This window comes from Diadema antillarum, unplaced genomic scaffold (assembly GCF_040938485.1).
Source record: "Diadema antillarum isolate AM-2024a unplaced genomic scaffold, OU_Dant_1.0 scf00000098, whole genome shotgun sequence".
NCBI classification, from domain to species: Eukaryota; Metazoa; Echinodermata; class Echinoidea; order Diadematoida; family Diadematidae; genus Diadema; species Diadema antillarum.
Genome location: NW_027270987.1, coordinates 2,879,993 through 2,907,595, shown reverse-complemented (window position 1 = coordinate 2,907,595; position 27,603 = coordinate 2,879,993). Strand labels below are relative to the sequence as shown.

General features: G+C 39.8%; 1 protein-coding gene across 1 annotated transcript; it reads right to left on the bottom strand.

The window, feature by feature from the left end:
* Window positions 1-1,950: 1,950 nt before the first annotated feature.
* Window positions 1,951-27,603, bottom strand: LOC139718640 (conserved oligomeric Golgi complex subunit 5-like). The gene is made up of 20 exons (XM_071630101.1): window positions 27,286-27,603; window positions 22,160-22,299; window positions 20,487-20,599; window positions 19,840-19,909; window positions 19,182-19,302; window positions 18,260-18,390; window positions 17,704-17,869; window positions 16,925-17,034; window positions 15,959-16,036; window positions 15,329-15,410; window positions 14,706-14,895; window positions 14,097-14,258; window positions 12,087-12,186; window positions 11,188-11,361; window positions 9,474-9,577; window positions 8,779-8,907; window positions 4,690-4,798; window positions 3,739-3,942; window positions 3,083-3,162; window positions 1,951-2,143 (listed from the first exon to the last, which is right to left on the bottom strand). The coding sequence occupies exons 1-20, from the start codon at window positions 27,320-27,322 to the stop codon at window positions 2,020-2,022; spliced, it is 2,424 nt and encodes an 807-aa protein (XP_071486202.1). The 5' UTR covers window positions 27,323-27,603; the 3' UTR covers window positions 1,951-2,019.

Below are 27,603 nucleotides of genomic sequence, written 5' to 3'. Positions count from 1 at the left end.
TATTGTCAACATCTTTTTGATCTGATGGATCGCTTTATGTTTTGTCATTTTCAGTGCTCTGAACCACTCAGAAGACAAGAATTTGTGAATGCTACAGTAATGACTAGAATTACTACTAGAATGAGCTCCTGTAGTAAATTTCATAACATGATAAACTGGAAAATTACCAAAGACGATGAAGAAACCATGTTTTATGTATTTATTGTACTTACTCATATTCTGTTACAAGAAATTTTACATATTTTCCTTGAATCAGGAAGATCACAAATGTTCTGTGTTGGGTTTTTTTCCCACGAAATTTGTCAGAATACTTGGTGTAGTTGTGGTTCATCGTATAAATTCAGGAGGAAAACTTTTATGACAATCTTCAGTGCAACAGCTAAAAGAAGTAACAACCAGTCACATACGTCCCTAACCTCTATAATAATGTGGAAGGAAAGTAAATTTCTCTGAGAGGGAAAAAATAATTCTGATCGAGAAGTTCCGTCTCCATCTAAAGTGTTCTCAAGCTGCAGAGAGAATGCATGGAGTGACATCATTGCAAAGATAAACGTTGAAAATTCAGCCGTAAAGAGAACGTTGCAAGATGTGAAGAAAATACGGAACAATCTTTCCTCCACAGTCTGGGAAAAATAGTAGTGCTGTGACCCCTCCCCCAGCCACAAAGATCTCCACTGCTTTTCCTTTGACTAAACAGGTTCAGCATAAAATATAGGACAAATCTTTAAATGATCAGTATTGACCGATTCTGTGACGCGCTATGTGTATTTTTGGCATGGGCGCAGACATAGTGGGTGTCTCAGCTGACCCCCCCCCCCTTCCCATTCCCCACCCCTCTCCCTACATTAGCACGCGCGCAGAATGAAAAACTGCTTGAGCCAATGGGCGTCTCGTACTGAGTGCGCGAATGCTTGCTTAGTGCGCGAACCTTTGTTACAAGTGCGTGATAAACATGTTGCCCGGGGTGGGGGAGAGCAGGGGGGGTCGGCTCAGACACCCACTATGGCTGCACCCAGTGCCATGAAATGTCTGCTGCCCTCAACGAACCCGAATCTGTCAATATGTAATTGAGCCAACTACATCTGTCTCCACTGCCATTCCTTTGATTATTGTAAAACAGGTTCAACCAAAAATACAGGACAAAATTTTTGAATGATCAGTATGTGGCACTGAGCCAAACTATGGAGAGAGCTGGAAATGTTTACCAGCTGTAGGTGGCTAACATGAATGGGTCTCTGCTCTGCAATGGGCAAAGAAGCCAAAATCTTAAGGAGACCATAAGAGTGCAGTGGATGGACTGTTTCACTCCCTTCATGGCAGTATGATGCAGACATACTGTAATCCACAGGAGTCCACTGTGTTATACATTTAGTGAGTAGAAATCAAATTTGGTGTGGTTTGGACTTCGTGTTTTATTGACTTTAAACATACGCTACGCAGTTTACCTCCTTTTTACCAGTACTAAACCAGAACTACACCAGTACTACACCAGTACTATTACAGAATGAAAATGTACAGTCAACCTTGCTGATAAAAAAACCTGCAGAAGTTGAAAATGAGTATCCTCAATCTGCCAAACAGTGTCTTGATTTCCACTTGGGGCAGATAGCAAATGGAATAAGTTTAAATGAAAGTCAAATTACAGTCAACTGTGTACACAGGTGAAAGTTGCCCAAGTTTGATATCAAACAAAAGATACAAATTTTCAGAACAAGACATGAAAATTGTGTACATGAAAGCATGTCAAGTCGTGTGTTATCATATGTGTAAGCTTATTCTCCAGTCTACATAAATAAATATGAATTATACAGTGCTGTCTGTATCTATGACTAGATCAAATTTCCTTGTTTCTGATGAAATTGTCGATCATGATGTCAAGGACACATGCAAACAGTCAATGATTTCTGTCACAAAGTTCTGAGAATATCCCAAGATTCCCAACGACAGGCACAAGGTGTCTTCCACAAAAAAAGAGAGACCGACACTTAAGGAAGAGTCTCACAGCGTATCTCCAGAGCATCAACTGCGGCTGTCCACTGCCTGTAGTCCGGCCTGCAGTAGGTCTACCATAATGGGGTAAATGCTGGCAAACTCCTTTCCCTGGCGCTGCCTCACAGACTGCACATATGCCTCCAGAGTACCTCTGCAAATCAACAACAAAATGAAATTGGACAAAAATGCCTGGTCATTTCAAAAGCAGAAGGGCATAACATCTGCAACCTCTCTCACTGACTAGCATACTGAACACTGGGATCAAGCGTACCTTCACATTACACAAAGGAGAATGGAATAGAAATGTTTTGTCAATTGAAAGCAGAAGACTGTCAATACTGCAGACACTGTGCATACAATGTAATTTTTTAACTTTCTAACACACTGTAAATATGCTTTGAGGGTGGTTAAAGATTTGACAAAGTTATTTCATCTCCCGAAAGTCAGGAAGGCTTTATGCTATCAATTAAGTACAGGTATATACATTTGTACTTACGGTGACCCAAACCATCACCTAATGCAGAACACACCTCTCAGGCGGTTCTATAGCACTTGGAACAGTGGTCTATACACAAAGACATCTCATCACTTGAGACATATACAGGCTTTATTTTCCAGAAGATATGGTAGAACTGCATGACCTGCCACTCCTCCATTTCACACAATAAACGCACACCCCACAGAACATCCATAGCTTAAGGGAAACATTTTTTTTTTTTCAAATGAGTAGCAAGAGGGTTGTAATGCAACAGATGTTTAAGATTGTTGAATCCTTCTGATTTTGTCTGCAGAATATTAAAAAAAGGGGTAACTTAATCACAGCCATTGACATCCTACTGTATACACCATATATTTTGCGAGTCTAAATTTTCGCGAATCGAGAATTCCTGACGATTTCGCGAGTGGTTAAATTTGCGATCATGGAGTCCTGTACTGAACAGAGAAATGTACACGGGTACGTCACATCCACATCAGGATCAGAGTCAATGTTTTCGTGTGCCTTTAATTTCACGAATAGCACCTAACTCGCGAAAAAAAAAACCTTGCTACATATTCGGCGTATGCAGTATTTATGACTGGCAATACTTACTTGATCAACACAAGCCTCTCCTTCTCAGCCCTGTGCTCACTTAGCCATTGAGAGTACCGAGAGATGGACCAACCAGCAACCTACAAAAATCAACAAAGGCACAACTACTATTACTAGCTCTGATGTGGAGAAATCCCCTCTGCCTTGGTTATCGACATAACATACAATGTACAAATGATAAGAGAGCCATGTACATTGTACAATTTCTTCCAAAATAGCCATACATGTGCTGACACACAAATCTGACGATTGCATATAACACTGTACACTTAATGAAACTTGATGAGATGAAATCAATTTTTCATCAACTAGACATCAAATCGCGCAGTATTAAGTCATACACAACAATTCAAATGTGCCGAAGCCTTCAAATTACTCATTTTCATTGCATTTTTATTGATTGATACCAACAATACGTGAATGACTCTTGACAGCTTTTGTTTACTTAATGCTTTTGTTTACATAATGCGACTGACAACACAGATAAACATAAGGAAAGCATCGAGACTCTCTTCAAATAGCTTTGATGAAGGAAATATCAACTGTGGCAACTTTGCATTTTTCATTTCCTCAGTCTAGCATATTAATATGCCATGATCCACTTCTCTATTCAATGCTTGACAACCAAGGTACAAGTGTAAGGTGCATATTCTCACCTCATGTGGAGACATCAGCTCTGAGGGCGCCCTAGCAAACAGGAACTGGAGGATGGTGGAGTACGGGATGATGTCGCCTAGAGCGGAGCTGCTGGAGATGTGTTCTGGTGTTTGGAAGAGCATCGGCCGGAAGGCTCTCAGCAGCTTGTAGGGTCGGCCCAGGTCAGACGGTCGCCTGCACAATGGGGTGATTGCTAGCTCCATCTGGTGATTTATGGGGAGAGTACATTGTAGACAAAATCATCAACTTCTTTGGTACCACAGGTACTGTAAAGTGTTATGACATAGACACACTTTTGACTGGTCAGAAAAGGAAAAGTGCATGCAATGCCTTTCACTTAGGATTCTTCAAATATGCCCATGGCATTTACTTACTGCATCTCTTCAGCATCCTCATGCCTTAAACTCAGTTATTAATATTTTTGTTTGTTTTTGCATTAACAGAGATATTGAATGAAGGCAGCACAGACTGTTGTAATATATTGACAGATATTACCAAATACTACATTTCATTTAGTCTGATATGCATGCATTTTTGTGTGAAGCAAAATTAATCTCACTCGTATTCACTCACACTACAAGTCTCAGTCCCTTCTTTATTGTTTTATCCCCTTATTACAGAAATAAGGGTTATGCAGTACAAAGCATCACAGTTTTGAAGCCAAAGCTATGAGGATGTGAGCTACAAACACAATTTGGATTCTGAGTTTCCAGAGATTCTAGAACTGAAGTTGCACCTCATTCCTTTTGAAAAGGAAGCACAAGAAGAAAATGCAGCACCTAATTTACTATACTCTCCTTCTGCCACTCCATAAGCTCGTCAAGCCAGCCCTAAAATCACATAATATGTTCCTTAGATAGCATGGATGAAAAGCCTATCTTCATTGCTTTCTCAATTTACTATGCAAGATGTCACCTTCTTTTCCAGAGGTTTGAAGAAAACCCTCTCACCTGAGCGAAGTCTGCAGCTAGCCTCATCTTGCCCCCTTCCCCCAGGGGCCTAAGAAGGCTGGCGTGTCGGACAAACAGCTCAATGGCCTCACAGCCAATGCCATGCACGCTGTATCAACAGGAATCCAAGAAGAATGGCGAGTACGAACAGTCAGGTCCTCATATGCAAATATTTGTCACAGATTTAGTAGCAAACACATGTCATTTCATGAGAAGCTGGCAAGATATTTATTCTGAATCAATGGTGATGTAAAATTCAAAATATTCTTGATCAAGTACTCTTCAAAAATGTTAAGATCAAAGAATACAAGAATTTATAATAAGAATATAAAAGAAAAATACTCAAAACAAAAACAACTTTGGGCCTGCCTTGTAATTAGCAAGTGAGTTCTAACTGATGATATTTTTGTACTATATGGCAGCATTGGTACATGAATCATGGAAGGAATCACTTTGGGCTTTGTTCCAAAATTATTAACATAACACACCTCTTCCTTTTCTGATACCATACCTGTAGGGGATTGTCATTATATTCTTGATATGAAAAATACTTATCAACATTGCATTGTACATAATGTATAATCCTCCCCTCTCCCTTAAAGCTTTTTTCAAAGACATTCACACTATTAACATTCAGCATGTCAGTGCAAGAGCTACAAGTGCAGAGCTGCCAACCTTTGGAAGCACGAATCCGGACTCAGCAGCTCCAAAATCCGTATTTTTCCACCAGAATCCGTAATTTTTCCATCTCCCTCTTTTTGCTATTCTGAATTAAACTCGTCGACATATGAGGCCTACAGGCTCTAAACAAAACATTACGACACATGCCGAAGTATCGAGCTGGACACCAGCACGATAAAGAATCCAAGCTACGCAATGTTCAGCGTTGATTGATTGCTTTCTCGCGCAATGCATGTGTACAAGTGCATGTATGTACCTCCAGAAACTTGCTGGGCTGGTTATGGAAGCTTCCACTATCTAGCAGGGGAGGGGGGATGCTTTCATCTTCTCAAGAAAGCTTCTGTGTGAGCGAATGCAAAACTCTCTTCGGTGTTTCTAACTATTGTTTACTATAAAACATTATCATGCGTTGTTTTCAGGCTTTATCATTTTACTGGATTTTAAACATCAGTATTTTCCGATGTATTCCAATTTCTTTTACCCTGACTGGAATCGGAAACTCTGCTATAGATGATCGCAAAAATGCCGCGCTGTGTGTGGCTGCGCCAATGTGTAAACACGTGGTTTCACTTTCAAGTTTAAAGGAAAGACCCATGTGCTCCTGCCTAAGAGGTTACTGCAAGTTCGATGGATCGAATGCGCCATAGCTGAGCTGAATGGCTTGTTTACGGTAAACATGGAGTTTAAATTCGATACGAAAAAGTCATTACGTCTTTCACGAGGAAAAACATACAAAACAAACAAACAAAAAAACACCTACGAACGAATGTTGATAGCCAAAACTTTGAAAAGTAATAAGCAGTTATGATGAGCGTGAACTGAAATTAATTGTCATGATTTTGCTGTCTAACCAGGTGATGACTGCATCTCATTGGACCTAATCGTAGTGAATTTGTCTGGGCATACGAGATCTTCTAAGTATTTCCGTGATTGCATTTTTAATTGACTGATTAATCGATCCTTTTTTATTGTTCAGGGAACATAAGATATTCGATTAAGTACAATATATTCGACTGTTTGATGTTTCCTACTATGCGCCAAAAGAAAGGATATAGAATCACGATATCTTTGCAATGATTCCTTTAATTCAATTAATGAGCTGGTTCTTCGATCGATATTTCCAGGATACTAACACGCTGTTTATTCCAGTGCGCGCATTCTTTCGTCTGGCACGCACCTGGGTGTGGCACCTGTTTTTGTGGAAATTTCCACAAGGGGAGAGGCCGGGTGGGTGTCAAGTTTCTTCGAGCCGAAGAGACTGCGTGTATTCAGTATTTCACAATCTCTTCGCTCTAATTTATTGTCATTCGTGCTTTCCCCTTATTCTTTGCTGATATTGAACATTTAGATTTAACTTTACGAAGGTTGGTAGATCGTGAATCTTTTTGTTGTGAGGTGTATGTAATTTCTTTTTTTATCATTCTTTGGAGGGGAAAGAAGAGTAAGGGGGAAAGAAGAATAAGACTAAGAGGGAAGTGAAATAAAACGAACGGCACGTACGCTCAGCATTCACAGTAGACGTCTTTTTGTACCAGCATACGGTTTTCATCATCACCATCAGACATCACTCATATCATTTTAGCCTTTTCCTATTAACATTAAGAAACACGCATAGTCCCTCGAGATAAACACCGAGGAAAATAAATAAGTATAACAAATACAAAGTATCAACACCTCCCAACAACACAAATATTTAGAAAAGATAACACACGTCGCTTCGATTCGAAAAAGTATAGCACGAAAGCGGAGAAATCGCCGTTACGAAAATAACAGTGCGAGACACTTGAAAGAATTACGTTTAAATATTTCAAAGCATAAAGAGAACGGATAAAGTGATATAAAATGGAAGAAATCGTACCAAACGAGGTGTGAGAAACAACAGAAATAGAACGATAAGTTTTGTAGTAAGATTTATAGGCCCTAGCAAAAGTTTGCAGCACCGAAAGCTACGCGAAAATCAAATAGATCTACACATTGGAAATTCGGTATTACGACGAGATCCTTGAGATCGTCAATAAACGATACAAAACAAGGGAAATTAATTCACTTTGACCTGAAAATAGTTTGTTATAAGTATTCTGTTACATGAGATCTCCTTTTATAGGCCTAGAAATACATCGAGTTTCCACGATACTCGGGGAAAGAAAGTTCGAACGCTTTTCATCTGCACATACTGCAGTGCACATCAATACACGAACAGAAACTCACCTCTTCCTTGCAGAAAAATGATGCAATAACGTTACAAAAAACACACACAACACTCTAAAAATCATTTCGTACTTGGGAGGCAAGGGAAAAACGGAAGAAGTAGAGAAAAAGAAGCAGACATTGCACAATGGAGCGCTTCTACCCCGACTGAAAACGAAATAGGGTACTGTCTAGAGTGGCAGCTGGCTACAGTGTGTAGCTAAGCTAAGTACTCGCGCTCCGGTCCCCAGCCGGCCGGCCACACATGGGGATCCCATGGCGATCGATGGAAACATCCAGGGTCCGTAGGCGACAGGGATTCACGCGCGCGAATTTCCGTTCGGTGTACACAGTACGCAAGCAGCGAATTGCGTGTGCGCACACTTTTCTATAATGGAAGCTACGGACACACACGTCGAGTACACAGACACCGACACACACAAATGCGGGCAACCAGGCAATGGAGAATGAATGAAACATGTACAGTGTGTAGTCTGCTAGTATATTGCAGTTGCTGCATAGGCGATAGGGCATTATCGGAATTTCCAAAAACCGTAATTTTGAGGCGACATTCCGTACTCCCGTAATCGTGATCATTTCCCGTAACAATTACGGGAAATCCGTAATAGTTGGCAGCTCTGCAAGTGTGATTATCAGGCCTGGTGATTATCATTCTTGAGCCACTACAAAAGCCTGACCCACAGAAACCACTCCTACGTGTACTTGTACCAATGAATTCTTCATTCAGGTAGTCACTCCAACCAATGGAATTGCTGCATTTGCCCAATGGCTGTCTGTGCAAAATGAATTATGCATGAGCTCCTTTGGAAAGGAAGGTCTGCTGATCAGTTGTGATTTTTGCTTCAACACTTTGATTAGCGAAATGTACAAATGTAGTAATTTAGACTAGAGGCTTAAATTCAGAAATTTCCTACTGGTCTCCCAAGGTCCTCATACTGTGGCATACTTTTCTCTGGTGGCTTGATTCTGTCTCCCATGATGACCCTCGCTTCTCTTACGATTACTAGACTTAAAGGGCCTTTGACAAGGCTATCCTCTATACGGATTGACCACACAGAGCATGCTCACACAACATCGTAAGTGGAAGCCACACCCACCTATAACTACTAGAGTTAGAGGCCTTTTGACAAGGCTACCCTCTATATAGATTGACCACACAGAGCATCCTCACACAACAACCTAAGTGGAAGCTACACCCACCTGTCAATGATGAAGTCGGTGCAGTTAAACTGGGAGAGATAGGAGGCTTGGACCCTGGCTAGAAAGCCCTGCAGCTCCCTCATGTACAGGGAGCAGGGGGCGTCCGGGGAATCCTTTGGAACAGGTGCTCTGGGGGAGGAAATCAACAGAAACTCGTAACTCTTGTGGGTATATTATTCCTCCACTGCGGGAGAAACGGTGGTCCAATTATGATTGACTGTGGTGCAGTCATGCATAAGAGAACAATACTGGTACGTGGAATAAGAAAATCCACTTGTGGTCGTTGAAAGAGTATGATCTATAAGTTCCCACCTTAAGGCAATTAAAACATTCATTGTGAGTTGATAACATACAGTTTAATGAGCATCGCTACTTCTATACTCAACTCGCGGGCAATTTTTAGGCACAAACTTTGAATACATATGCCTGTTAGCACCTCTAGGCAAAGTTTGTATGTTTGTGGATTACAATGGAGACTACCAGTGGTGGGATGCCGAGACAATTTGATAGACCAAAAGCAGAAAATTCCATATTTTTTGAAAAGCTAGAGGAAACTAGGGATGCAAATCATTTCAAGTCCAGCTAGCTGAATGAATCAGTTTGCTGCAGTATATTCCAGATTCTAAACAGTCAGTTCACATTCAAAATCTAATAGTCAGTGTGAGGTCCAATGCAGAATCTGTCTCACAACTCACGTCTTGAAGTCCTCGTTGTGCATGGTCAGAATGATGGCCTCCACAGAGTCTCCAATCGAGGTCAAGAGAGGCTGAATGGCAGCACTCATCATGGCAACCACATTCTGTAGTCATGGAAACAGAATCACACATCACGAGAGTACATCTTAATGACATGCATGCTCACTTTCCTATCACTCTTCCTAACTCCTACACAACAATCTCATACTTGCTCAAAGGAAATAGTATAAAACACAAAAACAAAAATTAGTCAAAATTCTGCTGGTGCCTCATTTTGAAACCATTGATGAAGTTTACAGTCCTGTCACTTCAATGTGAATTTTTATACACATATTCTGATGACTTACATATTTTATAATGTACTACTATACAATTCTCTTCAGAGAACTTATATAAGATGGGTTGAACTTGACTTTAACAGGTCCAACAACTAATTCCACTCTCTTCATAAATGTTATAACCCTCTCTTGCTTCTTTTTTTCTTACTAGGGAAGCACCATCAAGCCCTTGAGATTTACAGACAAAAAAGAAAGTGAAACTCACTGTATTCAAGTATGCAAATGAATGCGAGACACAATGGGAATTGTTTAACATCATTCACATGCTATGTAACCATTATGTGATTCTGCAATCCTGCAACAAACATTTTCTTGATAGGAGAACATGGTACTAACTGGAACATAACAGTAAAAAAACAATACACAAACAAAGAAAATCAATAATTTTTTAAGACAAAAACATTCTCCTTTTTTTTCATGGTCATTACAATTATCATCACACAACCAATTTTCCCCCTCTCCTTGCGGTTGGGCTTTTCACTTGCTTTTATGCCCTCTCTTCAGGTTGCCTGGTATGTGATATGAACCTGGGTGAGGCCAGATACACATATAAACATTCCAACCCATGTCTGCCCATAGTCTTAAACCAGACACTGAGGGATATGTGGCCACTGTTACCACTGACTTTAATCTAGCTGAACACATGAAATGAATCACAGAATGAAAACTAACCCCAGAAGTATTCTACATTGGGGATGCTGCTGAACTTTGATTGAGCTCACTCGAGCATGGCAAGAATGGTATTAAACATTACTGTACTTTGTTTATTAATTGGCACACATGCTGAAATGTTTTCTTCACCGACTGTCACAGACATCCAGAAACTAACTGTCAATTTATAGAGATTACCCCTATCTCCTTAATCTTGATTGTGTCACCATAAAACGCTACACCTAAGTGGGCATGCCATACCACAGCTAGGTCAGGTTTGGATGGATTACTGAATGCTGATGGAAAAGCTTGGCAACTTAAGCTAAGTACCTGGGCACATAAATGCTTAAAGGTCCAGTTTACCTTTGGGAGCAGTGATTTAAAACATTTTCAAGATATCACATTTTATGCATATCTGTAGGTCTGTTGTATCACAAAACATCCTACCATATAAAATTTTCACATTAAAGCCTAAAATAAAAGGAGATATCAGTATTTTTTGTAATAAACCATAACTGTATACGGTTTAGTCTATAAACATTTTTATTATAGCTATTGTTCACATTTTGTGTGCTTACCAATACTCAACATCGATAATACAGATTCAAATTTTTACAATGCTGGTTTCTATCCCTAACTCTCATTTTAGAACTATTTTAAAGCACTGATGCTGGGTTTTTGTTTCATCTGCAAATGGTAAATTATGCCTTTAAACAAACTCTCACCTGCAAGGAAGTCTCAATGACATTGATGGCATTTTCTGGGTAGCTACCGAGAGCCTGGGTGACTCTGCTGATGGCTTGATGAAACTGGTACAAAGAGTTGACCACGGCAGCATTCTTCGTCTGTCCAGCTGTAGGGGGTGCTATCACCTGGCTGGCTTCACCATCCGTGCAGAGCTGAAGGGCAGATGTAAATTACTATTCAGACACTTTTGCAACACCCACTACTCACATTCAACATACAAGTGGATTTCTTTATATGCCTTTTTTTTTTTGCCACAGTAGGAAACAATCTGGATACATGAACCTGTCTGTCTGATTTCAATGTTTAAAGAAACAGAAAAGTCTAGCTGAAATATGGTATACAATTAATCTACATACAACAACAGAATGTGACTGATAAGTAACACTTATCAAGTTTACAGGGGATGATGAGCCTGGATGGACTTTCTAGTATGCAAACTTTAAGCTGTACTCTATCACAGAGATTTACACTTTGATTATAATTGGGAGTATACTTTGTGACACATGTATTGACACAAAGCTTGATGATGATAAAGCTATTCTTCTGAAAGGATTTAACTGCAATTGATCTTTTTATACTTATATGAGAAATATGTTGCCAGGCTTGTGGCCAAGATAAAAGGGACAAACTTGTAGATATCAATACATGCTGGCATGCTGGGAAACCACCAGGTACAAGGATAGCTTGAAAATGTGTATTTGATACGACTGATATTTAATATCTGACACTGATATTTGACATTTGATCGGAATGTATGATATATGAAATGAAAGCAAAACAAACTGAAATCACATCATATTAGTTATTGATATCACACAAAATAGTACGTGTCAATCGCCAATCACAAACCACCAATAAGAGAGGAAACCTCACTCACCAGTTGCTCACACTTGTTGACGTACAGAGTGACTGTCTTGGAGACATTCTTGGCGACAAGCACAGACAGACCAGCCCCAACGCTGGCAACACTCAGCTCACTGGACGTTTTAGAGGGTCACAGAAATACAATTCAAGTTAATGTATTGAGCTGTCTCTCTAAAAATGTAATAACAACAACAACAAAAGCTGCTGAAAACAACTTATCCAAAAGTGGCCAGCCAGCAGAGTATATATGAGGTCAATAGGGGCCTGAGCTTTTGATCCTAGCAGAATCATTGTCAATGGCAAAATGGCAAACAAGAGATAAGCACAGGTTTGAGTTTCTTCAGTTTGTCTCCCTCTACAAATGAAAATTTGTTAAGATCGCAACTGCTGATCTGTAAATTAACAAACATGTTGGAAAAAAGGAACCAGTGGGACTCGAACCTGTCATCTACTACTGCTGTTCGAGTCCCACTGGTTCCTTTTTTCCGACATGTTTATTAATTTACAGATCAGCAGTTGCGATCTTAACAAATTTTCATTTGTAGAGGGAGACAAACTGAAGAAACTCAAACCTGAGCCTTCACCCCTCTGAATAATATCTTTCTTTTATTTAAGGTATAAGCAGACAAATACATTATATGGGCTACACACAACATGCGCTGGGGCTTGGGACACTGAACTAAGAGCGTGTTTCTACTGAGAGCACCTCACATCCCTGGCATCGCCACGAATTTTGTCCAACGCAGCACCTCGTATTTTACGACCACTCGAGCTGTTTCTACTGAGCGATAAAATACGAGGTGATGCAAAGGTGACGTGCAAATGCGGCGATTCCGGAAGTCAGGTATTTTTAAGTCACAGATTTGGGTCACGCGCGCACTGCCTGTTAATATGATCCGAACCCTGCCTGCTTTGCTACAACTGCGTCGGCTATTTTTTTATTAGCCATTTCTAGTACTCTTCGTCTTCCCATCCTATATACCCCGAACTAACATACTGGTATCCTGCCACTGACTGATGAGAAATCTTTGGAGATCGAGGGTCCAGTTGAGATTTTCTCAAGGCTGCGACATACTAATGTGGTACTCTCGCGATTCGAGACAATATAAAATGAAATAACGCGGTGTAAAATCAAGTAAGTGATGAGGGCTTAGTAATGCAATAAGTTAGGCTGTTAATCACGCGAACAATAGACGATGAATGCCACAATTCACATGTAACATAACGTATAGGGCCTATAACACATACACAAGCGAGTTGGTACAAACAAAGCATGATGCGAACACGGTCGCTGTGTGTACACACGTATTTTGTACACATGTGTCGAAGGAGTGTGTGCGATGAACCGATTGAAAAGCGCGGGAAAAAATTCTAGACGTCCGATACACCACGAATTTCGCTACCCGGTGTGTTTCTACTGAGAATCGTCCTTCGCATCACCACGCATCGACCACCTCAATAGATGGACGACGGAGCACCTCGCATCAGCCGGCATCGGCCACTACCCGATCTGTTTCTACTGAGGAAAAATTCGAGGTGTCACCACGCATCGGCCGGTATCGGCCGGCATCGGCCGGTATCACCACACATCGGCTGGCATCACCTCGAATTTCCGTCGCTCAGTAGAAACACGCTCCAAGAAAACATAAGGGGGTAGGTTGGGTGTCAAATGCAGGGAGCCAAACAGGCAGTGAAGGTGAGGGGATTAAAGCAAAGGGGTGAGCAAACAAAAGGGGGAAGGCAGGGTCAGTGATGATCCCAAGGATTATAGATGGGTAACCTGTGAAGGATAAGGATGAATAGGGAGGTGTCATCTAACAAGATCAGGAGCAACACAAAGATGAAGGATAGGAAAGGGGTGAAAAAACTTGAACTTTTAGCATTGAAATCCTTTGTGTGCTCCGAGTGATGATTGGCACACACACAAAAAAACAACAACAAAGCATTGTACACACTGTCCAAAGTCCCTGGCACAGAAAGGGTTAATTCCAGGCATCACTAGATGACAGGTGGTGGTACTGACCTCTGGACAGTCTTGGCTATGTTTTCTACCTCACTGTCTGAGGGAGGGTAGGCCGCTCCGCTGGGGAAGACCAGGTTGATGGGGTCAAAGAGGCGCGAGAGTGATCGCGAGAGGTACGCAGTCTCAAACAGGGTCAGGGACTCCTTCAAGGCCTTTTCGGGACTGGACAAAGAGAGGGCAAGAGGAAAGTATGAATTAACTTTCTGACTGAGAGTTACACATTACAATGAAACAAAAAATGGCTCATAATACACTCAGGATTTAATTTTTATATAGGTCAGAACAAAACAGACTTAAATCAGTGGACCTAACTCATGGTGTGAAAATTGCTCCAGTACAGGTTCACTGCATCATTCATTTCAAGGTTTGTCCGTCACGCACAAAGGCTTCATTTCAAAATATGTCTGTAGGAATGATAGTGAACTTTATATTTGGTAAAATTTTCCCCGAGACTACATCTCAACAACAACAAAATAAAAAAAAAACCAATCATATCTGCGATTGCTTTTCCTGCATATTTTGTGAGCCTTTAGTCCTTTTCACTAAATACCAACGAGCCCACATATTTAATCATTATGTTATTGACAGTGTGAGCTTAAAATTCCTTACCTGTAATCCTCTCCCAATTTGAAGCCAACATAGTCATCAACCACGGGAGACTGGGGCACACCATGGGCATCCAATGATGCAGTTGCCATGGAAACCACATTATACTGCTCCAACCGCTTCCACAGGTCATTGTAGAGCCGCAAGAGTTTAGGGTATTCCCCTTCAAAAGCTTGCTTGATGAAGGTGGATGCTGAACATTACAGAAGGGGAACAGAGATACAAAAATCTGTATTTGCTGTGGACTTTATGGCCGTTTTCCTCATTATTTTTGTTGTAAGACGAGGGTCTTTCCCTACAACAGAAACATAAAAGGAATGAAGCTATAAATGTATATATCTTTTAAGTCTTCTTCCTCTATTAATAGATTGTCCTAAAGGACTGAGAAATGTGTGTATTGCAACTAACACGTGCTGTATTAATGCACAAATTCAATATGCAATTTTAATGATTTGCCATGGAAAAACTTCAATGTTATAATTTTTGCCTCATGATGGAAAGGAGTATACGCATTGTTATTAAAATGAATAATACCATAAAAATTCTTTGAAAATAGAAAAATCACGCAACCATCTGTAGAATGTGGAATGCACACACAATGCCGAGGGTGATATTTCTGTTCTTACCATTGGCAGTTTCTCCAAACTCTTCTTTCATCAATCTTGTGAGGGACATCCAAAAAGTGAGCATGATGTTGCCATGTCCATCCTGTGGTCAGTTTGGGGCAGAGAAGGGGAATGGACATGACAGGACAGATCAGTCAGATGATTTGCTGCTCCCGACACTATTCACACTTACAAGATTGTGTGCTTGTTGAGACACTTTGAAGTGGTACATCCTCTTATAAACCTTTCCTTTCCCACTAGCTATACATGTATGATGCACCACAAACATTTGCATTTATCTCAGCACAAAAGAGTCTGTTTTTTATTCACACATTCAGATGGGGGGAGTGGTATAGAAATGTTTGTTAATACCTTCCTTGGTATGATTCATAATCACAACACAATTCAGTTTCTTTACAACAAAAGCCTGTCAATGTTTCGAAGAAACTGCAGACTGCAGGCGTGCATTGCACTGCATGAAGATCGCGTGATTAACTCTATAACATTTCATATCCAGCACATACACATCAACCTCTTCAACAAATTTCAACCTGAGAAAACAAAAGCAATTGATAAGAAGCAAAACGTAAGGAGCAATGCTTTCATGTCAGTCTTGCATGGAAAGGACAAAGAACGGACAATGTCGATTACCTTTTGAAGTTCTTCCATGAAACAGACATGTGTAACTGGATCCCTCTTCTTAGCCAGAACTTTCTGGAGATGATTGACCTTAAATACAAAACAAACATACAAAAAAAAAAAAAAAACCTGCCACTTTAGCATCAAGAGACTTTCAGGCATTACAATGAGTTTTCAATAACTATGGAGTCAACTACAGCAACACATCATTAGAGCCATTATACTTTTTAGAGCTACATGTACATTCAAATGATGCATCCACTTTGTTGAAGAGGAGCTATGATTAATGTGGAAATGACAAGCATCAACAATTACGACCTGCGAACACAATACACCTCCAGTGAGCACATCACTTGATCAATAATTTGTCCAAGACAACATCTCATCTGCAGAACTGAACACAAATAGCAGCCTACATTTGCAAACAGCAGATGAAAAAAAAAATAATAATAATGCCTCCGGCACCACTTCTTGGCGGAGGCGTAAAAAACGAACTTCAAAACTCATAACGGTACTTCTTCAGTGAAACTCTCTAAATTCAGCCATATGAAACCACACTTTCCATTCATACCTTGTAAAAACAATATCATACACCACATGACAGGTAATTTCGCTACAGTGTACAACACTGCTAACTTTTTCACACACCGAAATCAAAAAGGTTGTTCCATGAAGCCTTCAGAAATATATTTGTGTTTTACATACACACATACACTACATCACAACAGGTGATAACGATTCCCAAATCAGCAAAGGCCTTCATATTCTTTCACCAGGATGCACAGAAAAAGCCAATTCTTTAACCCGTTCTGTGTCATTGACAGTGGAAGACGTGTACAATGCTAAGGGGTTTTCTGCACCACTTGCTGCTCATAGCACACAAAGGGTTAAGGGAGCTTCTTGGAAAGTCATGGAGACTTGACAGCCCTGGATGGGGCTGGTTCCCTTTTCTCTCGCTGCGTCCCATCAGAGACTCACCTGCCCGCAAGCTGCATAGATCTGGTCCATGAGCTTCTCTAGGTTCGTCCACAGCGTCGCTCGAAAGGCAGCCGTGTTCCCGGGAGCAGGCATCGCTGCTTTTCCAGGAACTGTGTGAATATAATCCCAGGATGCACTTAGATTATGTAACATGATCTATGCCATTTAAAAGATTGTTATCATGGCCTTCTATACGTGATATATGTACAAGCATCAGAGCACATCAAACTGGTAAAGGGTTTAGACATGAATAAATGGAAAGTAAGTCCTTGTTTCTGCTTTATTCATTTGAATGATTTCTTTGTTCATTACCTTGGCTTCTTATTTTAATTCTTTCATGCACTAATTTAGTCATTCATTAGCACAAATACTTATTTATTCATTTATTCATTCCCTCATTTATTCATTTGATGATGATAGTTGATACACTCATTTATTAATCCATTTATTTATCTATGGCCTATTATGAAAATCATATTGCTGCCATGTGACAGAATTGCAGAATTTTAACAGGATAAAAGTAAATTGAACAAAGCAATTCTCTGACATCACATTAAGAGTTGACTGAAGGGTCAAAGTGTGTATATTAAAAGAGATGTTGAATTTATTGGCATGAAAAGGAAGTTTAAGGAGGAACATCAAGCTACCATGCCAGCTGAACTTAAAATACAGAAGGTGATAAAGTGATGGGAGTTCCTGACACAAGATCTGCTTCATCTAACTGAAAATTGTATATGCACTTTCTGTCAATATCGAAGGCTTTCTATATCCAAACTCACCCCTGCTGGCGTAGGAAGCTGTCTGTGACAGGACCTGCACATCAAGGGCGTCCTTTATGTTTTGCCTCAGGACATTCTCATACTGAGTGACCACAGCCTGAACGGTGTCCTTCAGCCCTCCTAGGTTGTGGAATACTTGAAGTGAGGTGGCCACTTGAGTTTGGTTCTGTAAATGAATAGACATGTCAATATACAGTTTGTACACTACATGAATGATTCATAATATCATGAACAATATTTCCAGTACCACAAAAGAACATTACTACATGAAGGTAGGCGCAATCTAGACAATGAAATATTCATCCTAAAGGAAAGGACAGGTGGAACTGTATCACATTTCCGAAACTGCCAGTAAACTAGAATCAAATTGTATTCACTATGTACATCTATACAAGTATCTGCTCTATACAATATTAGGAAAGCTGAGGATACATATTATCAATAATGAATATACAGACAGTGAGATGACCTCCATCATACGAATTATACATCATACAAACTATCACGGTAGAGCACAATTCAGAAAGACTCAGATCCTCATCTTTCAAGCACTCACCTGTGTCTCCATCCCCTGCTGCAGCATCTTCTGGGCCTGCTTCTCCACATCCTTGCGAGCCTTCCGGATGAAGATGGTGTCCTGCTCGATCACCTCAATCCCGGCCAGATCAACTCCATGGTACAGGTAGTCTGAAATACCGCATCATACCAACATTACAAAGAACGTCATCTTGCAGGTTTACATGAGGGCTGATGTATCTTGTGACTAAACTATCAAATGACAGGTGAGTGAGATCAGGGATATAGTGTGAAGAGCTATCATAGGGAAGCTTTTGGAGTGAGTAGGAGTGGAGGGTAAGGCTCGAGAAGGATGACCAATTGGTGGCAATCTGGCAAGGAAAACTGTGCTGAAGATGTTGATGAATTCTCTAATGTGTCCATCCAATGTGTGCATGCCCTGCCAGACACAGTGGGAGGAAATTGCTGATAGCAACAAAACTCTGAGCTCATTTTACACCATGGGTCATATGATGGTAGCATTCTCTCATCACAACAGACATGCTACCTGATGTACCATATAATCTTGCTCCATCCGATGTATCATGACAACAATCTAATGTAGACAACACTGGCAAATGATAGCAAAGTGGTTTAGTGGACATGGCTCATGACTCTTACAAGACAAAAAAAGCTCCAGAGTTAAATTCCAGCTTGGTATATGCATCCTAGGGCTGGATACTTAACCCATAACATTCTTATCAATCCATGTGTAAAAATGGGTTAAAGGCATGCTGCCGTTACAATAATTTTATTAATAGCCCTGACTATGAACATTCATCATAATTATGACTGCTATGATCATCATCATCAATCATCATTATCGATCAGCACAACATGAATTAACATTATCATCATCACTATCACATGAACAAGAAGATACCCCCCCCCCCCCCCCCCCCCCTCCATCTCCCATGACTCACCTAGCTCATTAAGACTCTGAGCAGCCTTGGTGATCTCCCTGGCTCCCCCCTGGAGCTGACCGTGGAGCCTCTTGCTGAGGTAAAGGATGCGGATGATGCGTCTCAACAGATCACAGGCCTCCTGGTTGGGGCACATGACCAGGAGATCAGTGAAAGCAGCAGGAAAAGAAGAGATCACAACATTAATATGCTAGTGCTGCGGCACTTGCACAAAGACTGAAAAGCTATCAAAACAACTTCACTGTTTTTAGAGTAGCTACAAAACAGACATGAGGAATATTTCACAAAATTTCCTATACTAAGTTCTTTTTCCTCCTCGCTATATCGGCATAATATTGAAAGTGTGTGACAGTTTGCTTTAGTAGGTGGTCATCTATATCATAACCATAGTATTAACAAACACTGCCAGAGAGCACCTATTTTTTTTTTTTTTTTTTTTTTTTTTTGTCTGAAATTCAGCAGAAAAAAAATCATCAACTGCTGAAGGACTGACAAACACAATATGATTTATTCTTTATGAAATTTTGAGTAGAAAATTGATACCAGCACAAATACATTCTTGCATCATAATACAATTGTAAGTAAATATGGTATACAAACAATGATAAAAACTGAGAAAAGGAAAAAAAAATTAAGAAAAAGATTGATAGTAACATACCTGAAGTCTTCTGAGCTGTGCAGTTCTTGCAACAATTTTGTTGTAAGGGTCCACAATCTTTGTCCGGATTCTGTCAAAACATCAATTATCATCACCCTTTGTCAATGATTTGGTGTCAGCACTGTCATTCTACATGTAGTTTAACAAGAAATTACATAATTTGCTATTTATGCCTGTCACAGCCTGCAAGACGTGTGCTTAATAATTCTATGAATATTCCAATGCAACGTGTAAGTACAGGTTCAGTCAGCTGCTGTCAAACACGCTAACATCCATCACAAACCACAATTGATACAACGGTGGCATTTATTCATGACTCACTCTTGTGATGAAATACTTGAGCAAATCAGAATTTGCAGTATCTTGAATCAAGTCCAATTTGACGTTTATCATCTGAAAATGTTATTACACAGTAAATGTCCATATTTAAAAGTCATCATCTATACTTTATGAAATCAAATGCAGTTCACCGTCATAAATGATCCTTTCTTCGCCACTATGTTACAAAGCTGCTGATATTCTATAGAAAATTGATTGAATATCCCACAAAAATGAAGCAAAAAACAAATCATCATGGGATGCATCATAATGCCTTGATCTTTGGATCACTGACACGTGCAATGCTATTTATCCAATATTTTCAGTACCTTTCGACAGCTGCTTGTAGTGACTGTATGCGTGTCTGCATCATCTGAAGGACGCCATCTAGAGTCTCGATACCAGTCGCCTGTGAGAGTAAGTCCTCGTGGTGAGCAGCCACCTGCCATGAAGTTGTAAAGATGCAAGAATACTTCATCTAGACTTGTGACATACAGTGCATTGCTGTCACAATTATTTAATACAAACATGCATACCATAATCCCCATTTCCTTCCCATTTACTGTACCTTGTACAACAAGTAAATTATGGCATGACCCTTTGACCATATATACTTACAGGTAGAACTCATTTTTAATGCATTAAAGATGTAATGTGTATTTATGTGTAAGGTGGAGCAGGGAACACTTTTCCTGGTATTGCATCGCAATTTGGTATGCATTTTTCATGCCACTGCTACACAAACTATCTTTTCTATAGGATGCAGTTTTCTTCCACAGAAGTGTGTACAGGATACCATTTGAAATATTAATCATCAGGTGAAATTGCTAATCAAATTTAAGTTGGAAAATTATTCCCTGATGAGGCAGATTTGATTTCTACGAGGCTACCTTAAAGGACAAGTTCACCTTCATAAACATAAGGATTGAGAAAATGCAACAATATTAGTAGAACACATCAGTGAAAGTTTGAGGAAAATTGGACAATCGATGCAAAAGTTATGAATTTTTTAAATTTTTGTGTTGGAACCGCTGGATGAGGAGACTACTACAGCTTGTGAGTCATATGCGTACAACAGTATAAAGAAAACGTAAAAGAAAATTCAACATATTTTCACTTTTTTTGCATAATAAAAGAGCACTTGACTTGCCTCTTTCTAAAGGCAGGGGGAATAATATTACCCATAACATTTGTCGGTAACGAGTCAGGGGAATGTGTACTTTTTTCAAAAGATGGAATTTTGTGAAATTCTCTTTACATTTTCCTTATATTGTTGTACGCATGCGACATCGTACACTGCAGTAGTCTTCTCATCCAGCGGTTACTGCACAAAAACTTCAAAAAATCATAACTTTTGAACGGATTGTCCAATTTTCCTCAAACTTTCACTGATGTGTTCTACTAATATTGCTACATTCTCTCAATCCTTATGTTTATGAAGGTGAACTTGTCCTTTAAAAAAAAAAAGAAACAAACAAACAAACACTGACTATCTACTGTATAAGCTGTCATTTCGCGAGGGTTTAATTTTTGTGAATTTCGCAAATTAGTTGGACCGCGAATTTAACAACACGCGAAAATGTCACCATGCATTTAAGGTAATAGTGCGCTTGCTGTGTCAATTCATGAAAACAACATCTTGCAAAAATGTAGCCTCATTCACGAAAATATCTGCACACCAAAATAACAGCGTATACAGTAATATATAGCGTATACATCTATATTTTTCCTGAAACTCATGTAACCATATGATCAGTAAGAGGATTACCCAAAAAAAAAGTAGAGAAAAAGTGAAAGAATATTATGCAATGATATGGTTTTCTTCTTGTCTTACATTGTGCATCTTTGACAGTGCACTAACTTCATGAGTAGCCACAACACTGGGTTCAAGCATTATTCCAATAGTTTGGGGGTTAACCCACTCATAGCCAAAAGCAAGGCTTCAATGAGCAAAAGCCAGAATATAGATGAAATTTTGCAGGTTAACTGATATTAAGCTCACCTGTGCGTGAAGCTCCTTGTCCAGCAAGCTGATGCCCTCCACGAGTTTGGCCAGCTGGTCTGAGATGGCCATTGTCTGCATTACCCGGTTTGTGTGGTCACGCACATCAAAGTCCCCCGAAACAAATTCATTAAATGTTTCTGTTGGGGGGGGGGAGGAGGAGGAAACAAGGGCTTTCATAGTCAAGTTTGGAGCTAATCATTCAAAAAAAATATATATAAATAAATGTTTGGCATGATGAGACATAAAATAAATGATGGATTACTAAGTAAACTTTCTTTTTATGGGGGCCTCGATATCTATATTCCTTACAGCCAAGATGCAGTATTTGTATTTTAAAATTCTGCACTCATATCAAGAGGAAGTGCTAGTTTGGTAGTATCTCAAGACATCAAAAACATTTTAAAAGCATTACTTACAACCTTACAACTAGTGCACTTCTCGTTCTATTTACACAGATAGAAAACAGGCACAGACAAAACCACGCTGTCTACGCACTCTCACTAGATTTCTACTACTTATACTAGAATAGTTGTAACAGGTTAGTAATCATGGACTCTAGACTAACATAATTTACAGAATCTAGGTCTACCTTGTGTACGGTACCGGTACTGTGCCATAGTCTATATGTCACAGACGTCATGTGTTAATTCCTTGGCTTCAGTTCAGCATAAAGACTACAGAGTATAGCCAAGGTCTACTAGTACTAAACAGGATATAGAATCTAGATCTAGAACTTCTTGTCTATTCCCTAATGAATATTTGAATTACATTAGATTTTCATTCCCACTTGACAAGTTTCATCTGGGTTCCACTTTTTATTTAATTTATTAATAAATTTATTAGATTCTAACTGTTTAGTGTTACTACTAGTACTAGTGTTAGACTATAAATTAAAACAGTGTGCTAAAAATTACCCTGACAGGTCTGTATATAGACATTATCTACTTCATTGGATTATTCTAAGTTCATTTCAATGTTTACGGTTCTTTGTAGATAAATTTGATATGAAATGTATAGGGTGATATATGTATAATTTTACCAACATTAAAACCCAACATGATTCTGTCAGATTACAGGATGACCTGGATAAACTCTCTGCCTGGGAGAGTAAATGGCAAATGCAACTTAATCCTCAGAAATCTTATGTACCGTAAACTGGGGGGACATTGGACAGGCGGGTGACTTTGGACAGTTCAGAAAAAAAAGATTGTTTCACTTACATTTTTTTTGCTGTTGGTTTTTCTGAAAATATTTTTGTGGGTTATGAAAGGGGGATATGTGAATATTTGAATGACTGCACTTCTCTTGTATATTGCATTACCTTATATGTTTTTGGGGCTTTTCTTTGCAGGGTCCATGGAATGCTTGAATTTTGTGGCCGTCGAACTTTTGGTACTCTAGGAATACAGAAGTATGGAAGCTCAAGCCTATTTGTTGGATAGTGAACATGAAGTGGTCATGAACCCACCTGTATACTCAGGATACCTGACCATCCTTAAAAATTTCAAAAAAGGTCATGTCCAATTGCACCCCTGGATTTGGGGTCACTTACGGGGTGACTTTGGACACCAAAGAAGTACCAAATGTTCGACGGCTGCGCTATGTTTTTTCTTTCTTTTACAGATGAGATAATTAGTTAGGATGGGGAGATCATATAAAAGATGATCTGGGTCAAGAGACTATAGAAATTTTCCAGAAGAAAGCATGAAAGATACTGTGGAAGCTTGCAAAAATGGAATGTCAATCAGGAAAGCATGTGCAGAATTTAACATTAAAAGAGGGACTTTGTGTAACAGACTGAACAATCGGCACACAGGCACACAAGATTTCCAGTAGACATTGGTTTTCATTTTGTGAACGTAGGTCCAAGAATTTAAGCAAATATTTCCTGTAGTTAGTTTTACTTTTGTGATTCCTAGGGCCAAGAAAACCTTGTATTTCCAGTAGACATTGGTTTTACTTTTGTGATAACTATAGGGCCAAGAAAAGCCTTGTGTTTCTAGTAGACACGATCTTGTTCTTTCTTTCCAAATGCATTTTTTTTTTTAAATAAAAAGTGTTATTTTGCAAACATTTCAAACTGACCTAAAGTTACAATGAACAACATTCAAAAGAAATTACAAAATTTTCTTGTAGTACTACATACCCCGGTACTTTAATCCGGCCAACCTTATGTGTACACTGTACATGCATTTCTTGGGGTAAAACCCCAAATTATTCTTTAAAATGACTTGAAAGTGATTTATGACCCATTTAAATAGTAAATTAACATCTGTAGAATTGGACAACTCAATGATAGTACATGTACACTACCTCACTTATCCATGTGATCAAACTTGCTGACCATCCTAATTGCATGAAAATTCATGCAGTGCCTTGTTTAAGTAGCATCCTTTGTCATCTTTGTTCTAAACTATTATGAATATTTAGGTCTATTGAAAATTCAGATCTTCAAATGTAGGGGTACCAGTAGTTCTATTACTAGTATCTTGAAAAAATTGTGCAACCAAATATCTGTGAATGCCTCTTTAAAGTTAAATTCTTCACATGTTCATTACTGCAGAATTTTGCTTCTAAAAACTACCATACACAATGTATAAATCATTCATGTGTATTTTGTATACTTGCTGGTTGTTATGAAACATTTCAACATGTTCGAGTTGTTAAAACTTTTTCCAAAACTTGTTATGAAACATTTATACATGTTAGAGTTGCTAAAACTTTTTTAAAAGCTTGTTAGTAGTCTAAACTCCCCCATAGGGAGTTTATCCTTGGACAAACAACAATCCTGCAGGGTATATTGACATGGTTTATATGGTTGTCCAAAGTTGCCCCGAACCCCGGGGGCACTTTGGACAAACTTTAACCAAAAAAAATTAACATGAAATAGAATAAACTGAAGAAGTCTCTATATGGCATGATATCCTCTTTATTAGTACTTGTTAACCCCCACATTAACCCCAGAATTCCTTTGTTCTTAATGAAGATATCAATAGAAATAGTTCAAATTTGTCCAAAGCCACCCCGGTTTACGGTACTTAGAATTCCTACGTCTAGATCCCCTGTCATAACCACATACACTCTCGGAGGTACGGTACTAAAGGAAACCACCTCCCACTCGTATCTAGGTGTTGAGATTTCCCATGATCTAAAATTGGACACCCATATCTCTAAAATTACCTCATCTGCATATTGAGTAAACGGATTTATCCACCGTAATCTAATGTCCTGTATTAAACAAACCAAATCTACTGCCTACACAACACTATATCTAGTTCGCCCAACGTGCTAGTGACTGGGACCCATATACCAAAGGGCAAAGAAAACATTCATGAGATTGGCAAGGTCCAAAGAAGGGCTGCTAGAATGGTATGCAATGACAACCAGCAAACCACCAGCGCTACAGAACTGAAGTTGTATGCAGGGTTAGGCTGGGACTTGCTTTCAATTCGAAGGAAAGCTTCGAGGGTCAGTGTGTTGCACAAGGCCGGGGGGGCACTTGGCCTGCCGGTGTCGGACTACTAGTACTAGCAGTACTAAACTATACTTAATTTACTACACTACCTATATGTCCAGCTAACACGAGCCACCAGGCGTACTTCAGGAAACTCTTTCATCCAATAAAATTTACTCCACCCACACCAACTGTTTCACACACTCCTTAGTAAATGTATATTCCACATACCATCAAGGACTGGAACTCATTACCACTGGACATTCACTGATTCAGACTACAGAGTAAAGTTTAAACTTAAGTTTTACAGTCAATAACGACACTGAAGTTTTAAAATTCAAGCAACCATTTTTTTTCCGCAACCAAGACTCAAGCAACAAGGCCTAGCTAGGGGGTGTTTCATCAACGTTTCTTGTCAGGGCTGACAACTTGAATCACCATACTAGACTAGACTCTAGTAATAATAGTCAGTGACCAGAGCATCTCAGCCAATCAAAACCAAGGATTTTGCTGAAATTGTCAGCACTGACAAACGTTGATGAAACACCCCCAGGACTATTTACAAAGCAATATCGTGCACTCCCCCTCCTTCCTCCTCATTTCAGTTCGGGAAACCCACTCACAAGGGGGGCCCCTCCTTATAAGTAACCCGTCCCCCTTATAAGTAACCCCGTCCCCCTTATAAGTAACCCCCGGGGCACCCCTTATAAGGAGTCTCCACGCTTTTTTGCAATGCAACGCGAAAATGAAAGGACTGCGGCAATTCGCTTGATTATGTCCATACAGCTTCACAAGTTTCCTAGTTACTCACGAAATTTGAGCAAAATCGGTTTGAGGCATCATATCTAAAATCATGGATTTAAATGCGATGTCAAACGACCCATGCGAATGCTGAAATGCGAGCGATTACTGGCGCGAGTGTCGCCAGGCGCGGCGGCGCGGCAATGCTTGAGTGCAGACGTGGCGACTGAGTACGAAAGTCTCCGTACTCAGTCGCCACGTCTGCACTCAAGCATTGCCGCCCCGCCGCGCCTGGCGACACTCACGCCAGTAATCGCTCGCATTTCAGCAGTCGCATGGGTCGTTTGACATCGCATTTAAATCCATGATTTTAGATATGATGCCTCAAACCGATTTTGCTCAAATTTCGTGAGTAACTAGGAAACTTGTGAAGCTTTATGGACATAATCAAGCGAATTGCCGCAGTCCTTTCATTTTCGCGTTGCATTGCAAAAAAGCGTGGAGACTCCTTATAAGGGGTGCCCCGGGGGTTACTTATAAGGGGGACGGGGTTACTTATAAGGGGGACGGGTTACTTATAAGGAGGGGCCCCCCTTGTGAGTGGGTTTCCCGAACTGATTTGGTTCCAGATGGGTATGGGACATTAATTGAGCAGAAGAGTATGATTACTAAGAAGAAGAAGAAGAAGAAGAAGAAGAAGAAGAAGAAGAAGAAGAAGAAGAAGAAGGGTCTGTCACTGTGTTTACTGTAAATGGCAAAATGTAATAAAAATTTAACGTTTTGATTCTGAGCTGAACGACAGCGGTAGTCGAGACATGAACGTTTACGTGTGGGACTACAGGACTGATTAAATTGCTGAAAACTCGACTCTAACTGAGATATCACGTTGGTAAATGAAAAACGCATGCCAATGTCAGTCTAAACCTACCATCCTTCGTGAGCTGCTGTAGCAAAATTTCCTCCATGTTGAAGATGACACTCTTGCTGATCTAGAATTGCTGAAATAGGGTTAGAAATCATAACCACTGATCGCAGACCGTGCCGTGCCACGTAAGGCGTATAATTTTACGTGTGCGGAAAAGCGCGTGCAAAGAGTTGAGAATGCATGCACGCACCGAATGCAAAAATGCGCAGAAATCGTCGAGGCCCCAAATAGGAGGGGCCGTATTCTGAGAGCTACTAGTATATTAAGTGTCTGATTAGCACTTAATTACCGAATTGGTATTCTGAGAGCATGATTAAGTAG